At 42.1% G+C, this 16,361-nt stretch overlaps 1 protein-coding gene across 1 annotated transcript in view; it reads right to left on the bottom strand.

Annotated features, from left to right (window-relative positions):
- astn2 (astrotactin 2) overlaps positions 1-16,361 on the bottom strand; it is a 298,857-nt gene that overhangs the window by 106,163 nt on the left and 176,333 nt on the right. The window contains exon 12 of the mRNA XM_008279213.1: positions 2,118-2,268. Coding sequence (XP_008277435.1) covers positions 2,118-2,268 — 151 coding nt within the window. The remainder of the gene's footprint in view (positions 1-2,117; positions 2,269-16,361) is intronic.

The raw sequence follows: 16,361 nt of genomic DNA, 5'->3' as shown, positions 1-16,361 counted from the left end.
ACTGTGTGGGAGGAAGCTGGAGAACCCGGAGAGAACCCACGCTGCACGGGGAGAACATGGAAACTCCACGCAGAAAGATTCCAGTGCCCCCACTGGGACGCGAACCGGCAATCTTCTTGCTGCGAGGCAACAGTGCTGCCAACTGCGCCACCTTGCAGCCACTGTCAATATATTTGGGACAAATTAAGAAAACTACCAACATCCAAAACACTTCACTCATTAAAAAAAACACCACCACAAGCTACTAAATATGTCAAGAGTGGAAATAGCCTTGATTCTTGTAAACGATGAGCAAAAAAATGATTCAGGTTTATTAATGGGGATTAATCGTCATGGTAACACAGTGGGGGGTAAATTGTAGGGAATGAGTTTGTTGAGAGGCTGGGAAAATGATTTATGTAGGGGGGTAAAAAAGTGATTAAAAAATACTATGAGTGATGGAAATATTAGCAGCATATGCTTTAAGTTTATTCTCCAAAGTGGCTCAATAAGTCTGTCAGTCACGGTGCAAATTACCGCCTAATGACGGCGTCGCAAATACATTTGTTTTGTTATTCATCATTGGCGATCAGACGAAATCACAGAAGGTTGTGTGATCAGCGCTGCAGAGATGCAGGAAAGGTTCATTTGTGAATATTGTAAACAGGAGTTGCTGTTGGAGAGTCGCAATCCTTATTTCAGCTAAGAGATGAGGAAGAGGAAAAGGAAAACAAGAAAATTGCTATCGCTGTTTGTCTTTGGTCGACACAAACAACAAAAAGACCTGTCGATTTATAGCCCCATCCCAGCTCTTAATGACTCACCGAACCATCCTCCAGCAATTGAGATGGCTCATCAATTTAATTACTTTACAACGCAGGCCCGCCCCATGCTGTCAAAAAGCCTGGCATTGGAAGTTTCCAGTCACCCTGTACTTGTAAATATGCCAGAAGAAAAGCTCTCTTTTGCACTGCGGTTTACGGGGTTACGTTTAAAGTCAAACTAAGGTTTATGAAGCAAAGAGAAACAAATGAAGACGCCTCTGTCGATGAATGAACCAAATATAATACGTCTTCTACACAAAACAGTAGCATCCAGAAAGAGGAAAAGAGGCATATTGCGATTACTAATTCTACCTCTAATGGGTTATTTCATGTAGTATCATGAACAGCAGCAGTGAACTCTCTGTGTACAGTGACTACAGCATCACAGCTTCCAACGCCCAACTGCTTTCATCCACCGACCCCGTAGTGTCCGCACATACACTAAAGAGCACAAACACCAAAGCATACTAATTATGGCTGTAAGCGGCACATAAAACATTATTGATTGCTCGGAAAATATCACAAATGCCAACTTAGCAGATGGTATGTAAATTTAATGAGTCGCGTTATTGGGAAGGAAACATTAAAAAGAGGCGATTATGTAAATAAATTTGAAAACTTCCGCCGCGGATCCCTCCGATATTTAATCAGTCTTGTAGGTCCTGCAATAACTACTAAGCAGCAACCAGCATTATTTAAACAACTTACTGTACTGTACAGTGGAACAGGTGTTTCTTTTCTTTCTTTCCTTTTTTTCCCTCCCCGTTAACAAGTGGATATCGTTCGTGGCGCTCACCCCTTTATTCTGACACCTTAATTTGAACCTACGGGAGCCGTTACGCATGAGATACAAGCCTGGGATGTTTGCATGCACAGCGCAGCTCCAGCGCGTCTCGCCAAACTAAAGCCTTGAATCCAGCACTGCTAGTGTAGCACAAGCCTGCTGTCCCACAAAAAAATCTGTTGTCAACACTCTGTGCTAGCCAGTTAGCTGCAGCTCAAAGCCAGTCCAGCTGACAGCATGTCTGGATGATAAGTTGAAACTACCAAGGCGTTAAACAGTATGTCTATCGCTGGCAAGCCCACCTGCCACACAAACAAAACATACGATTACACAGAGAGCTACACTCAACGGAGCTGCGTGTGCACTTATTGCACACATAAGGCAGCGAGTTATTAACAAAAACTTTAATAAAAACCCAGGTTTGCCTTAAAAATGACAGGTGACTTTACTTAAAGAAACCACATCTGCTGCAATTTGGAAAAAAAAAAAACCCCAAAAACAAAACACAACAGCACATGGCGCCTGCTTACCATGCAGCCGGATGATTCGAGCTGTCGATCAGACACGCACTTGAAATTCTTCTTGCAGCCGCCGTTATCTTTGGAGCAGTCACGGACGGGCCCGAAAGATGCCAGCAGGTCCTCCACTGTCTCGAAATACGTCGACATCATGGCCTCTTCTCTGGAATGGAAGAAAGAGCAGATTAGAAAAACAAGGAAAGACAAAAAAAAGAAAAAGCATCCTTTACATGCTTTCTTAGTGTAAATAAGGACACACCTGTCCCAAGTGATGTGGAGTGAGAATGAATTCTTAAGCAGCCGAACATAATCCCCCACCACCTGGAAGGCAGCCTCTCATAACCTCGCTGTATGGTGCAATTAAGAAGCTATTCATGCTTGCACACACAAAAAAATAAAAAATGGTGCCGTTTTGATGGCTTTCATCTCTCCACCTGCAATTAATGGCCACTTGTTATGTGTTTGGTTTAATTTTTTGCATCAAAAGGGGTGTGAAAGTCAGCTTCATGACTAAAACAATCATAAAACGATGAGTGAGACATGACAGGTTTCCTTCTGTGCCTGACGGTGCAAAGGGAAAATGTTAAGAACTCTTATAGTATTGTAAAATTGATATACCCTGAAGCATGTATTTTTAAAAACGGCTGAGTTTTAATGCGCAGGTGGTTCACGGTGGGTCGCGTCTGGGTGCACCGGCAGTGGCACAACGTGTTGATGTGTTGATGGGAGGCCCAGGGAATCGGCATTCATCATTCAGAAGTGACCTGCGGAGTTTTTCCACCTCTAATAGCAGCACGGAGCAGCTGTCTGTCCGCGTTTGTTGTGTTTTTTTAACTTAAAGTTTGAATCCCCGCAAAGTGTTTTTCTGATCACTCAATTTGTTCAACCTCAGCGATACGCACAATGCATGTTGGTGACGAACGCTGAATGTAAATACAGGTTTTGTTTTGTTTACTGCTGAGAAAACTCCACGGGGCAGCTTTCGCTCTCTGAACTAATTCAAGGCCGAAGCATCCAGATCTGCAACGGCGAGGTGACAAAACAAAAGAGTAAAAAATCAGAGAAAAGCACATGAATACACACTCGAAGATAAACACCGGCAATAAGAGGTACATAATGGAGCGAAATTAAATCATTTTTCATTTCTTTACTTCAAATTTATTCAAGGAGCATTTTAATGAATTTTTCTGATTTGCACAGCTCAGAGGACTGGATGGACTCTGTTTCTCTGTGAGGCTGCACTCAGGCCCAGTGGTGGTTTGAGCTAAATGCTAATGTCATTATACTAAGATGCTCTGAATGGAAATACTAACATTTCCATTTGTAGCAGTTCACATTTTGTGTGCTTCTGTGTGACAACTAACTAAAATTTTAATACGATTTCGATGTGATAGAGTTGTGAGATGAAAAGTCAATCAAAGTCGTTACTGAGAGGGGCATAAATATCCATTTCATAGTCGGGACATTTCACGCAAAAGTCAACAACATGATGACGTTTGAGGTTCCAGAATCACCAAAGTCAGTAGATTTTTTTATCCTCTGGAAACCATGAATGCTTGTGCAAACTGTCAAATAGTTTTTAAAACATCCTACTGAGGTGACCTGACCCAAAGATGGATGTTTCAGTCCCTGGAGCCCCGAGTGTTGCTACAAAACTGTCACCAAAAAAGTTGAGAAATGAAATGAGTTCTGCTTAGAGCACCACTTGTTATTGTATGTGAATGTGTGCCAGTCTGCCAATGCTGCTGCTGCTGCTGCTACAAAAAGAGGAAACTATAATTTCCAAATCTCAATCTTGGCACTTTCTCTGAGAAATATTAGCTTGACCGATGTCCACTGTGTTCACTTGAGCATGCTCCGCCATGCCTGTACACCCAGTCCTGTACGCCTGCTGTCAGAGTGGCAACCCCTGTACTTTTGTTTGCGAGAAACAAAAGCACTGTCTCTTGCAATGGGGCCACAGGGACCAGAGTGTGTTGTGAGGGTGACTTGGCTCTACAAACAGCAACAGGATCCTGAATGATGGGAAGACAGATGAGTTGCTGTGCAAAGGGAGATTTTTGGAGGATTTTCACTGTCACTGTTTGTGTACGTCTTTATGGGCGCTTATGTGGCAAAGTCATTTTCAAACATGCTAAAAATAGGTCCACTGAGCCAATAATGCACATATTGATGCTACTCCTAATGTAATTAAAATGTCTCCGAGTAACCCGCGCTTAAAGTGGATATAAATCATCGCAAGGTCATTGTTCTTGCAAAGTTTAAGCAAAGGAGGCAAAGTGAAGCGTTTCTGTGAAAAGAATTGAATATCAGGACCTTGTCTTGACTTCTGGAAAAGATGAAAGGCTGAGCCTTGAAATTAATCAAAAAGCTACGAATGCTACCAGTACAGCATTGACAAAATACCTTTGAAATAAAGTATATCTCATTATTACAAGCAGGGATGCGCTGGTAGGATGAGAGCGGACACCATCTATCTACCTTTTCATTTACAGAATATCTTTTTTATCTTTTTCTCGGTGTCTTCCAACGTGTGACCAGCATTTAAAACATCGCTTAACACCTCACGCTGTCTTTAGTGAGCGACTCTTACAGCTGAATGTTTGGTTTTTATGTTAGATTTAGGGCACACCAGCGCGTGACTGACACATCTTTCTGGTGGCGAAGTATTAGGGCTCACTGACTAACACATCAGGACTGTCCTCTTTGCAAATTCAAACCATTTCTGACACACTGCAGCGCTGATAGCAAATCACTGACTGTTCTCACTGTCACGCTTGGGAATGTGAAAAAAAAAACAAAAAGACGTGTATCAGAAGGGTTCAGACGAGTAACACGTCAATCTGAAATGTGGATATTCTCCCTTTTGATTCATGGAGCCGGGAGTTTATTTTATAATTATTCTATTTTGTACTTTTTTTTTTTTTGTTATCTAAGAAAAAGTCTATCCTTCTGGCTATTTGCACTTCAGTTTATTAATGGCTTCCTGATTAACTATACTTAAAGCCATTTAGTCTGAGCTGTAATTCAAATGCAGATATGAATAGCAACCAAGCCAAGCACTAAGCAACTTTTTCAAGTGTGTTAAATATTTTAGATGTAATAAATATTCCATTTGAATAAGTCTGTTGACCACACAGGGGGATGGTGAAATGTTATTCACAATTAAAACAGCCCAAACATTTTAGGTCCCTTTGTTTAAATACAAATACTCCCCTCGAGAATGTGATAAAAGACACGGATACATTAAAAGATATTTGACGATAACAACTGACTGTTTTGCTGGATATACAAGGAGGTCTGCTGTAGACAAGAGTTTTGGAAGATATATTCTTCAGGCTAAATAAACAGCATTTGTAAAAAAAAAAGGGTGGCTAATTAACCTTCTGGTCAACCAGTCACAATCGCTAGAGGATATTTCACATTTATGCACTTAATTATATTCATTCAGGCTGCTTTGGTTTAGCATTTCTAGAATTGCCACAGGATACATGAGCTGAACTCACTGTCCAAACAACAGAAAATGACTGTAAACAACTGAAAAGTTCACATTTGTTTGTTCTGCCGCATTTATTCAGACAGAAATATTATAGATGATTATTGTTGCTTCCGGCAACATCCATCAATCTTAAGCAGGAACAATTACAAAAAGAAAAAAAGAAAATGAAAACAGTTCAGCCGCTATAATATTTATTTACGCATACGCTTAAGTCAGTCAACAAAAAATAAAATAAAATAAAAAGCAATCCAGCATCCAGAGCAATTGTGTCCACTTGCATCAAGAATCAGCAAGTGCTCCAAGACATGCTGTGTCTGTCTTAAAGTTTGGTCTTTGGTTGTTGTGTTTGACAGTGTGAAGCGTCTTTGAGTGTCCAGAAAAGCGCTCTATGAATCTGTTCAATTATTATTATTTTATTTTCTCCAAAAGACTGAGTTCATTGTTCCCACAGTAAGCGCCTGAATTATCTCAACTGTCTCATTGAGGAAGAGCAGGAGGTTCAAACCAAGACTTTCTTTGATCATTTTAAAATTCCTACCAAACAGATCTTTGTAGAGGAACCTCATCTATGTTATCAGTGTTGTTCTTTTGGTCGCTAACCAGTGTTCAGTTGAGTAGGAAATAAGACTCGCCTGATAAAACAAGACTCACAGCAGCCTGGACAGAAGATATGACCAAACAAGATTGGGCGGGGGCATTGCTGTTTGAGTTGTTTTCCTCATTTCTACATACTCCTTTGAAAACCCACTATATTAAGATGCCAAAACATCTGATGCTAACTGCTTAAGACGGCTCCTCTCTCCTCCTCGATGCTGCCAAAAAAAAAAAAAGACCAACTGGCCTCAAGCTTGGAGATACTGATGTGCTACAGCGTGTCGCACTCAGCTGCAAACCCACCGACGTGCATCATAAATAAACTGACCAATGGAGCAAGGAAACAAACGTCATCCAAACAGAGGCCCCCCCGAGCTGCGCCTGAATAGAAATCAAAACCAGTAGAGGGAGTCTGACGCCTGTCCTTGAATTACCGGCAAAAAAAATAAGAGACACATCCTTCTGAACTGAGTGGTTCCCAAAAGGGACTCCGGAACATGAAACTAGAAAGTGCATCTCTCAGGAAAGAAACATTCCCTTCTTCCAAACCAAAAAAAGAAGTAGTGATCTGCTTTGGGCGAGCAAACATGTCCACTGTTCCAGAGCCAAGGACCTTGCGAGTCAAAAAGGTAGAGATCACTGCAATAGCTGATGGGCAAAGCTGGGCAGATTTAGTCACCGCTGACAGAGCCAAGGAAACTCGCCCCTTAGAATATAAAATGCAATCACTCTTGGAGGAAGGTTCCTGATTTGGTGCGTGGGACTGAGAGGTACCAACAAAATGCAGTTGGGCTCACCATTGTGCACAGCTTTGGCTCGGGAATCAAACCCCCCCCTTGAATGATGGTGGACTCGCTCCTACTCAGGATTTGTCCAGATGTGCCGGGCTGTTGTGTGGAACTACTGACAAATCACCGGCTGGCTGGCTGCAACACTTGGACTTTCTCCAGGAGGCTGAGAGGGTCACCATCATGTCACTGCGTAATGCGGAGAGAAAAACTATTACTGTTGTTTGCGCCTATTTGTGGACGGCAGGGCGACAGCGGCTAGATGCTGCAAAAAAAACCTGATACGCCTACATGTGAGAGAGCCGATGCAGCAGAAGGTAAATGGTTTATTTTACAAAGTGTACATACTTATTTTTGAGTGTTGATAGAGCTTAAATGCATGTTAGAAACAGAGCAAGGTTAATATTATGAGCACCAAATAGTTAATAAAGATCAAGAGTGCCGTGAAGTGATGAGTCACAGGTAATCAGAACACTCTCGCTGATTGGGCCCCATTACCTACTTGGGTTGATTTTTCAGTATATTTTTTTTCTTCCTGATGTAATCTTGTCGCATAAGCTGCAGGTATTTATGAGGTGAATCTTTGTAACACCTGTTTTTATAGCGACACGTAAAGATTTGCCCTTTGTCAAACTGATCTCCATCTACTAGACCCAATAACCCTCGAATGTCACGCTGAATAATGTCAAAGTAATCTTTGGAGAGCACTCCAAATCAAGTGGAAGGGTCAGGTATTAATAAACTGCAAAACTGTGGGATGCCCTCTCTCCACGCTGATGAACAGGAAGTGGCAGTTACCGTGGATACTGAAAGATGTTTGAATTAATGTCTAACAGTAAATGCACAGCCAACATGCATTAAGTACATGTTTTTTTAACTAATTTATGCAGATGTATGTACTTGTTTATATGCATTAAAGGCAATTCAAATGAATGTAGCGCGTGTTCCTTTAACCTGATTGTGAAAGAGGAAGTGGTACACCAGTGTATGTAGAGGCGTGTGTGTGTGTGTAACCTGAATAATGTGTACAAAGCAGGAAAACAGCACACTGGCATGTTACCTTGCTCTGTTATCCACACCTGTGATTCTCGCTAAGGGCGCCGAGAAAGACAAGTCAGCACTGGTGTGTTATTTCTGTTCGTTTTCTGTGCACGCCAGCTGTTTTGGGATGGCCCTTACTATTGTGATAGTGTGGATGGGGTGTTTCTGGTTGTTCTGTTTTAGGACTGTGACCTCAGAGCTCCGTCCTGTGGTTAACTAACTGCCTCTGCGTTACATTCCCGCCCGGCAGAGTCACAAAGGATTATTGCACTGATATTGTATTGCGGCAGAAATCTACAGTAAAGAAGACGTTCATCCGCCTCTTCGGTCTCCCGTGTTGGCTTTTCCTCTTTCTTTATTTGGCAACTCAATTCTTCTGAATTAGACAGGCAACACATGGCATTCTGTGCATCAGTTCTTTCTGTCAGGCACTCAAAGCATTGACAAATGGCTCCTTAATTCAGAGGAAAACAGAGGGTGGGTAAGGTGAGGCAGACAAAAAATAATGGGTTGCCTCAGCTGTGAGGTGCATGCTAACTGGCTCTCCTAACGGATAGAGGGAATAGTGAGTCAAAAATGGAAGAAAAAAAAAACAAGGAAGGAAGAAAAAAAATCAATCGCTAAGATGCCTGATGCTAGACGGACCAGAGGGAGGAAGAGAAGAAACCTCTCAGTAAGGATGCTGGAAAGTTTCCTGACATGTTGTACAACATATTAAATCATGATGGAGAGGATGGACAGAGTCCAGCAAAGTTTATTTTGGTGTCATAGATGCATACGTTTGTCTACTCACCTATTTAAGAGTAAAAAAATAAAAAAAAAAACACCATCTACCATCACTCTGTAGCAGAATTGTTCAAACTATAGGTACTGTTCAGGAAATCAACAACAAATCCTGGCAGTGCTTCTTTTCCAAATCATTAGCTAATCAAGATCATCTCTTTTGGCACCGTGACTCTGTTGCTTGACCCAGAAGCACATTGGATGCGTCTAAACACTGACTAATGTACTTGTTATTTATCTCCCTCTCTGCCTCTTGCTTTTCCAGATGATGAATGACCAGGCGACACTGCCCAAAGTTAGAGCGCTGCTCCAGCATGATTACAGAGCCCGTTATTGGTCTGCCCCTGAACTTGATTAATGCTCTTGTTCCAGCTCCCCACAAATATGCTGACTCTCATCAAGCACTTTCGTCATTGAATAGAGTGCATTTTCTTTGGGCTTTCTGTAATCACTGAGGAAAAATCTAGTGGGTGAAAAAAAGCAGGTAAACCTAAGTGATAAAATAAAGATTGATGCATCAACTCTTTGCTTTGACTGTGTAGTTGTAAAACATTTTTTTTTTGACTGAGATTCGGAGCGAGTGGAAGTGGATTTATGAGCTCAATCTTTTTTTTTTTCTTTCTTGGTGTCAACCTCTTGCAGTTGCATTGGGTTATTGGCAATGGCACATTTTGATGGTTCACTTGATCACGGCGAGTGAGGCCATTAATCACCAGCGCGAGGTGTCAGCGGCTACTCAGGGTTATTAACAGTTCCTTATTGACAAAAATGCTAGTCTCCGAGCACACTTTGGAGCGCCTGAATCATTGTGCGCCGTGATGTTTATGAGGTGTTTGTTGACACACCGGCTTCGACTTGACAATGAACGCGAGGCTAATGTTGGGTAAGGTTAAATTCCAATTACAGCAAGTGGGACTGTGGGTCGGCCAACTTTTTCTCTTTGAATATGGCAGTTTGATTAAAAAAAAAAGAAAGTGGGGAGACTCAAACTAAGCACAGGTAAAGCTCAGGTTCTTCTCTGGTTTACTACTGTATACACAAACAGTTTTTTCATAAAGTGCAATGCAAGGTAAGCTCGAATGCTGCACATTCTAATATCGGCTCCTTGTTTCTCAGCACGACCGAGACAACAAAAGGGTCAGCCTAAATTCCAACACTAACACCGTTATTGATCGTGTGAATGTTTACTTTGAAGAAAATCCACCGTATGAGCAGGTTTTTTTTAACTGTTTCCACAAACATCAGGCCATTTGTGTGAGTACATCGAGTACAGTGTTGTTTTTAATGTACAATACAGAACGCCTTGAACAATTCCAGTCACACAAGCCAGCGGTCCCCAACCACCAGGCTGCAGACCGGTACCGGGCCGTGGGTCATTTGGTACCGGGCTATACAGAAAGAAAAACAAAAGTTTTATTGTTTTATTTTTATTTTCAGTGCAACGTTTTATTCTGAAAAATGACGAGCTCATCTTCCCGTCACTTCCGTCTGTGCTTGTTTTCCGCACTTGACCATCAGTTTTCACGCCCGGCCGTTAAACGAAGCCGTCAGTCTAACCGCCGCCGAAAGGTATAAAAAAAACAAACGTCTCCGGAGAGCTTCTTTGGAAAGTGGGAGGGACTCAATGCTGAGATAGAAGAAAAAGTAAATACATGTTTAACAAGTAATTTTATTCGTTTGTGAAACTTTTTAATAGAAAAAAACATTATTTTTTGCTATGTGTGCAATGACCGCTTGTAGAAACATTTCTTTCTCTTAGTGCAAAAAAAGTTGGGGACCACTGATACAAGCAACTAAGAAATGGTGCAAAGACGTCTTCTGTATTTAGATATGTCTTGCTGTATAGCATGGACATTGGCTGGAATGAATCTTCCTCAAGCAGCTTTAAATGTCAGGGACTGCACAAGTGAAGTCATTAAAGTGTGACTATAAAGGGAATAAGGGTGTAAAACTTTGGTATACAGCTTAATAGATTTACAGTCAATTATGGTTTAAAATATGCTTTAGCCATTACGGATAAGCCAACAAGCTATTTGTTGTTCCACCAAGAAGGTGTGTAGTCAGACTGAAATAAGGGTCGGCACTTTATTCTGTTTCACTGAGACCCAAACAAACTGCAGCGCTGAAACAGAAACATTCCCACAACATTTTATTTTATTGCCTTTATTGAAATTACAGTGAAGAGAGAGACAGGAAAGTGGGGGGAGAAGAATGGGGGGAAGGTCCTGCAGTAAAGTTCTGGACTTGAATTCACTGCATCGGGGACTTTAAATGGAATGGTAAATGGATTGCACTTGTAAAGCGCTTTTCTACCTTAGCGGCTCTCAAAGCGCTTTACAATGTTTTCTCATTCACCCATTCACACACCAATGGCGCTAGCCTGCCATTGGGAGCAACTTTGGGTTCAGCATCTTGCCCACTTCGACTGTGGAGGGGCAGGGGATCGAACCGGCAACCTTTTACGATAATAGCACAACCGATGTACCACCTGAGACATGGGACGCCAGCTCAACCAGGTGAGCTATCGCTGCGCCCCCACAACATTTTAAATGTTGCATCCCAACTTCATTTTCTTTCAAGGAATAAAAGAGTAACTGGAAAAACCCAAAAAAACCCACACGATCACCTGTGGCTAGGATCGGCCTTGACACTGCTAATATGAGGCAGCACTGCTCATCGTGTCCTAATTTGTTTAATCATAGGAAACAAATGCGAATTAATTTGTGATTCAATGACTGCAGAAAAAATAAATAACTAGCAAAAAAAAAAAAAAAAGGAGCAGAAATTTCTGCAGAAAACAGTTTGTGACAGCAAGGTCTGTGGATTTATGCCAAGGATAACCAAAAGTTGCTTTTCATAGCTTTAAGCAGTGCAAATAAAATTCCGTTTAACTCCACTGGGCCAATGAAAGCGAACTTATCAGCATGGCAAAAAAATCTGACTACAAAAACAAGAGAGGCTGTATGAGGCCGGTTAAAATACAGACGTCAATCTGTGGGAAATCCGATTAAAAAAATATCAACATATCGAGTGTGTGATTTGGAAACCAGCTTATTTAAAACAAGTGTAATCAACGCGAGGTTAGGCGATACCGTCGGGAGACTAATGGACGAAATATGTTTAAGCTGACACTTACCTTGATGCTCACTTATCTTTTTTTTAAAAATAAATTTAATTGAGTACCGTCTGTACGCTGAAGGGCAGGAGTGAAATGGAGAAGCATCCTTTTAAAAGCCACAGCTACAGTGCATTCCACCACTTTCCACATCAACATGTCTGTCATGACTAACTCGCTACATCAATGCCCCGCATAAACACTTTGGGGAAGTGAATCAGCCAGAAACTCCATAAGCTCCCATGAGAATTTGTCCCACGAAAAAAAAAAAAAGGCATAATGAGTTGCCTGCATTATTCATGACAATCTGACGGATTCTCTTAACAGTCACAGGAACTAATCACCAACTAAATACAGAACATTAACTTCTAACTGAAGTGGGCTTTTAATCAGTCATACAGTATGTGTTTCCTACTTAGCGTTTCCAAAGATTGTATTTGTTTTCTGGCGTCATTAAAGACGGTTTGATCCCGCAGCAGTTCAAGAGGACAGAAAACATAGTTTTGATTCCATCTCTAAAGAACCGACCCAGTGCTAGTCCCGACCAGAACTCATGTCATGTGTCCATCCGCTGCACCGACGAAGCCCCGAGGCCCAGAAACGATGGAAAAAGTCCAACAAAGTGACAAATCTGGACCCCCCTCCACGGACACCAAGGACCAGAATCTCCGGAACACCCACAGTCCGAAGGCAGAACCCTGATCACTAGATGAAGGTACTGAAGATACAGCTGGTTGAGGAGTTCAAAATGACTTTCAGACTCTATGGAGGACGATGTTGATCATCCTGAATCATAGACTGTATAAAAGATGGACGTAGCAACCGGCCCTGAAAAATGAAGCCAACCCGGAAGTGTCAAAAACCTGCAGGATCACTACGTCCGCTAGTCCTGGCTTCAAAAAGCCCTGGCTCCCATAGACTTGAATTGGAAAAGAAGTGATCACGAAATACCACATTCCTACAGCTCAGGATTTTTTTCTTATTAGTTTTCATGGTCAAATCCAGAGATCAGGTGGCCAATCTGAAAATAAATCAATACTGAATTTTAAAAAAATCGTCAACATTTTGCGGGGCAAGGGGCGTGGCTGGCTTGAGTGACAGTTGGCAGCGACCATACAGATGAAGCCAGCAGAAGGCAGTAAATGTGGGCGAGCAGAGAGGGCCCGCCTCTCAATCCGTCTGACCAATCGCTGTTCCTATGGCTCCGCCCCCCTCCGACGATTTTTGGCTCCAAAAATCCAAGATGTCAACCAGGAAGTAGCAAAACCCTGGCTTCATTTTGTCAGTGCAGAAACCAACAGGTGACGTAACGGTAGCTATGTCCATCTTTTATCCAGTCTATGTCCTGAACTCGTCCAGAGCATCAGAGGTCAGGGCGGTCTAATATGTGCTGTTTTGTGTTTCCAGTGTCAGCTCCCTTTTGGTGAACAACATTAACTCTAATATTCTAAACGGCACAGTGAGACAGAACAAGTGGATTCTAAATAAAACACTCCTGGATGTAGGATGTGCTTTTCGACGGCGGCCCCAAACGGAGCTCCTGTGCAGCAAAGTAAACAAAAGTTAAGCCCTTCCTGTCTGCTCAAGTGCTCAATTTGCAAGTGAAACCGTGATGTAACCCGGCAAAGAAAAAAAAAAAAACAAAAAACCTATTCATCCTCGAGAAAAGGAAAATGCACAAAAGAGATAATTGCTCTGAAATAATTGCTTTACCTCCTAGCTAAAGCGAGAGACTAATCTTTTGTGGTTTCACGTCTAAACATTCACAATCTGTTCGGATCAACATGTACCAGAAATATGTTTTTGCTCTACAACATGTCCTCGTTTCTTTTTGTAATTTTCGCTCCCCCATCACAACACCACAACCCCGTTTTAAAGTAAATGACAAACATTGGCTAATTAATAGAGAGGCACGCTATAATCCCGTTTATGTCAGGATAAGCATGTGTACAATTGCCTTGGGAGTTCTGAGCTCCTGAGGCAATTCCACAAAGCCTGTGAAAAAAAGTTTTGATTCGTACACCGCTGCATCACAACGACAGTCTGTATGACACAAATTAGAGAAAGAAAGAAAAAAAATCTGTTCTCTCTGATTACTGTAATTTGGGTTTTCTGTACTACAAATTGATTCATTGAATATTTGATATCAAAAACACCCAAGAGTGTTGAGTAGAGAAACTATTTTTAAAAATACAAATGTGTTATTTGTTGAATGCATTTTTAATGCGGCGCCGCCTGTCCTACTTTGAGTATATGTATTATAGCAGCCGGGCGATGCCGCACAGAGGGGACGATTTGTGGAATAATAAAGGACCGTCTACAAATAGGGGTGTCTTGCTGAGGTACAGGACGACGACGATTCAAGTTTTCTGAGCATCAAAATCATAAAAAATTCCTCTGTTGCATCAGCTGAAGGTGCAGGTTTGAAAAGGAACCTTATCTGGGCATCGAAACTCCCCGAGCTCAGTGTGTTTCCAGACAATAAAGGTCAGCTGTAATCACTGCTCGCATACTCATCAGTCTGGGTACTCGGCGAGTTGTCGTTTTAAAGTGTGAGGACATGTCCCCTATTAATTACAAGTTGTCGCGGAAAAAACTTCGATAGGATACCTGCCGAAATGTAGAGATATATCGAAACGGCAAAAACGCAACACCGTGGAAAAGTAATGGAATAATAGATGAGAGGATATGGAACTGAAAGCTTGAAAAGGAAGTAGAGGATGTGGAAAGAAGCCACGAGTGATTCACTGCACCGTAGTTCACACATTTATATTCAACCAGAACTGGAGGAAGTCTTCATTAAGATCATGCATGTTCCCATGTCTTGCCGGTTCACGTCCCGGTGGGGGCACCGGAATCTTTCTGCGTGGAGTTTGCATGTTCTCCCCGTGCAGCGTGGGTTCTCTCCGGGTTTTCCGGCTTCCTCCCACAAACATGTTGAGGTTAATTGGTGATTCTAAATTGTCCTTAGGTGTGAATGTGAGTGTGCTTGGTTGTCTGTCTCTAAGTGTAGCCCTGTGATAGACTGGTTACCTGTCCAGGGTGTCCCCTGCCTTCACCCTGAGTCAGCTGGGATAGACTCCAGCCCCCCACGACCCTAGTGAGGATTAAGCGGTGTATAGATAATGGATGGATGGATGTTCCCGTGTCCGTGGCTTTTACTCCTTCTGAGGGGCATTCATTTATAACCGGTGTTGTCGATTGGCATTATTTTTTCTAGTTGCCGACCAGGCCTCTCATTTTGTCGCCATAAAAGCTACACTGTGCTTGTGAGAGGCAAAAAAAAAAGCTCTTGGCACACCCACTCCGCCTGTAGAGAGTGAAAGGAGAGCCCTGCACACACACTGAGTCCCGCTGTCGCACAGCAAGGAGACTCGCAGGAGAAACCGCTTCTATTAAAACACTGTCGTCCTCAAAGTCCTGATAGCATTAAAACACTGTGTAGCATCATTTTTAGGGAAAGGATGCTCTTCTGGTATCAGCATACCGTATAATACTGCTACCAGTTGGATCTCATGGAGGGAAAAAAATACCTCAAAACCAATGTTCAAATTCCAGACCGCGATCTGGCTCCAGATCGAACTGCAAATGAATGTGGACCAGATGTTTCACATTACATTATCTGAGGATCTATTTTCTTGTTTTTTAGAGCTGCTGGCTTGATTATCCCCAGAAACTCATTACAGGATGAGAGTAGTTGTGCACTCGCCCATTTCTGTATGCGCGAAGAAAAGGAAAATTGATCGAGACAACAGAAAATTCAAAGATGAATAGACCAACAAATGCTTTTTTTCCCTTCTTTTCCTCCTCTTACACCTGCTCATGCTGAAGCTGCTGACCAGTAAACACCGAGGCCGATGATTTGAGTCGCAATCACACTTCTCCTTGGACCCGGTTTATGTCAGTGATTACTGAGTCAAGCCACAGCGCTGTTTTGTCGAATGTGTGTAGTTACAATTAAAGAGCCCATCTGGTGAAAATCCTGCTGTTGTTTTTTTTATTTTTTTGTACCTCGTTAACATGTCTCTATGGTATTTTTGAAACGCTAGGAGACGCATCAGAAGTGAAACACAAGTCTGGGTTTTTATATGCAACAAATCAAATGCAGGGTTTTTAAATCATTATTATTCTTCAGAATCGGTTTCCGGTTCGAACATGTACGTGTAGTTTAGTAGGATGGTGTAGGTTTACAGTGGTTGAGCAGAGCTGCAGGTGAGCTGGTGTGCTGGAGCTGCAACAAGTGGTGGAGGGTGGGTGGAGATAGAGGCGGATAGATCTGCTCATGTTTAAGGGAATGGTTGTGTAGTTGCATCTAGGCTGTTTTAAGACAGGAAAGGATGATGTTTTCTGAAAAAATAAAAATTACATCTAAATATGTAACTGTGATACCCAGATGTGTTTTAGTGGTTTAATCAGCGCTCAGAGAGAAACCAGGC

The sequence above is a fragment of the Stegastes partitus genome, unplaced genomic scaffold, assembly GCF_000690725.1.
Source record: "Stegastes partitus isolate 25-593 unplaced genomic scaffold, Stegastes_partitus-1.0.2 Scaffold148, whole genome shotgun sequence".
NCBI lineage: Eukaryota > Metazoa > Chordata > Actinopteri > Pomacentridae > Stegastes > Stegastes partitus.
The sequence above is the reverse complement of the archived record's forward strand: the minus strand, read 5'-3'. Positions and strand labels throughout refer to the sequence as shown.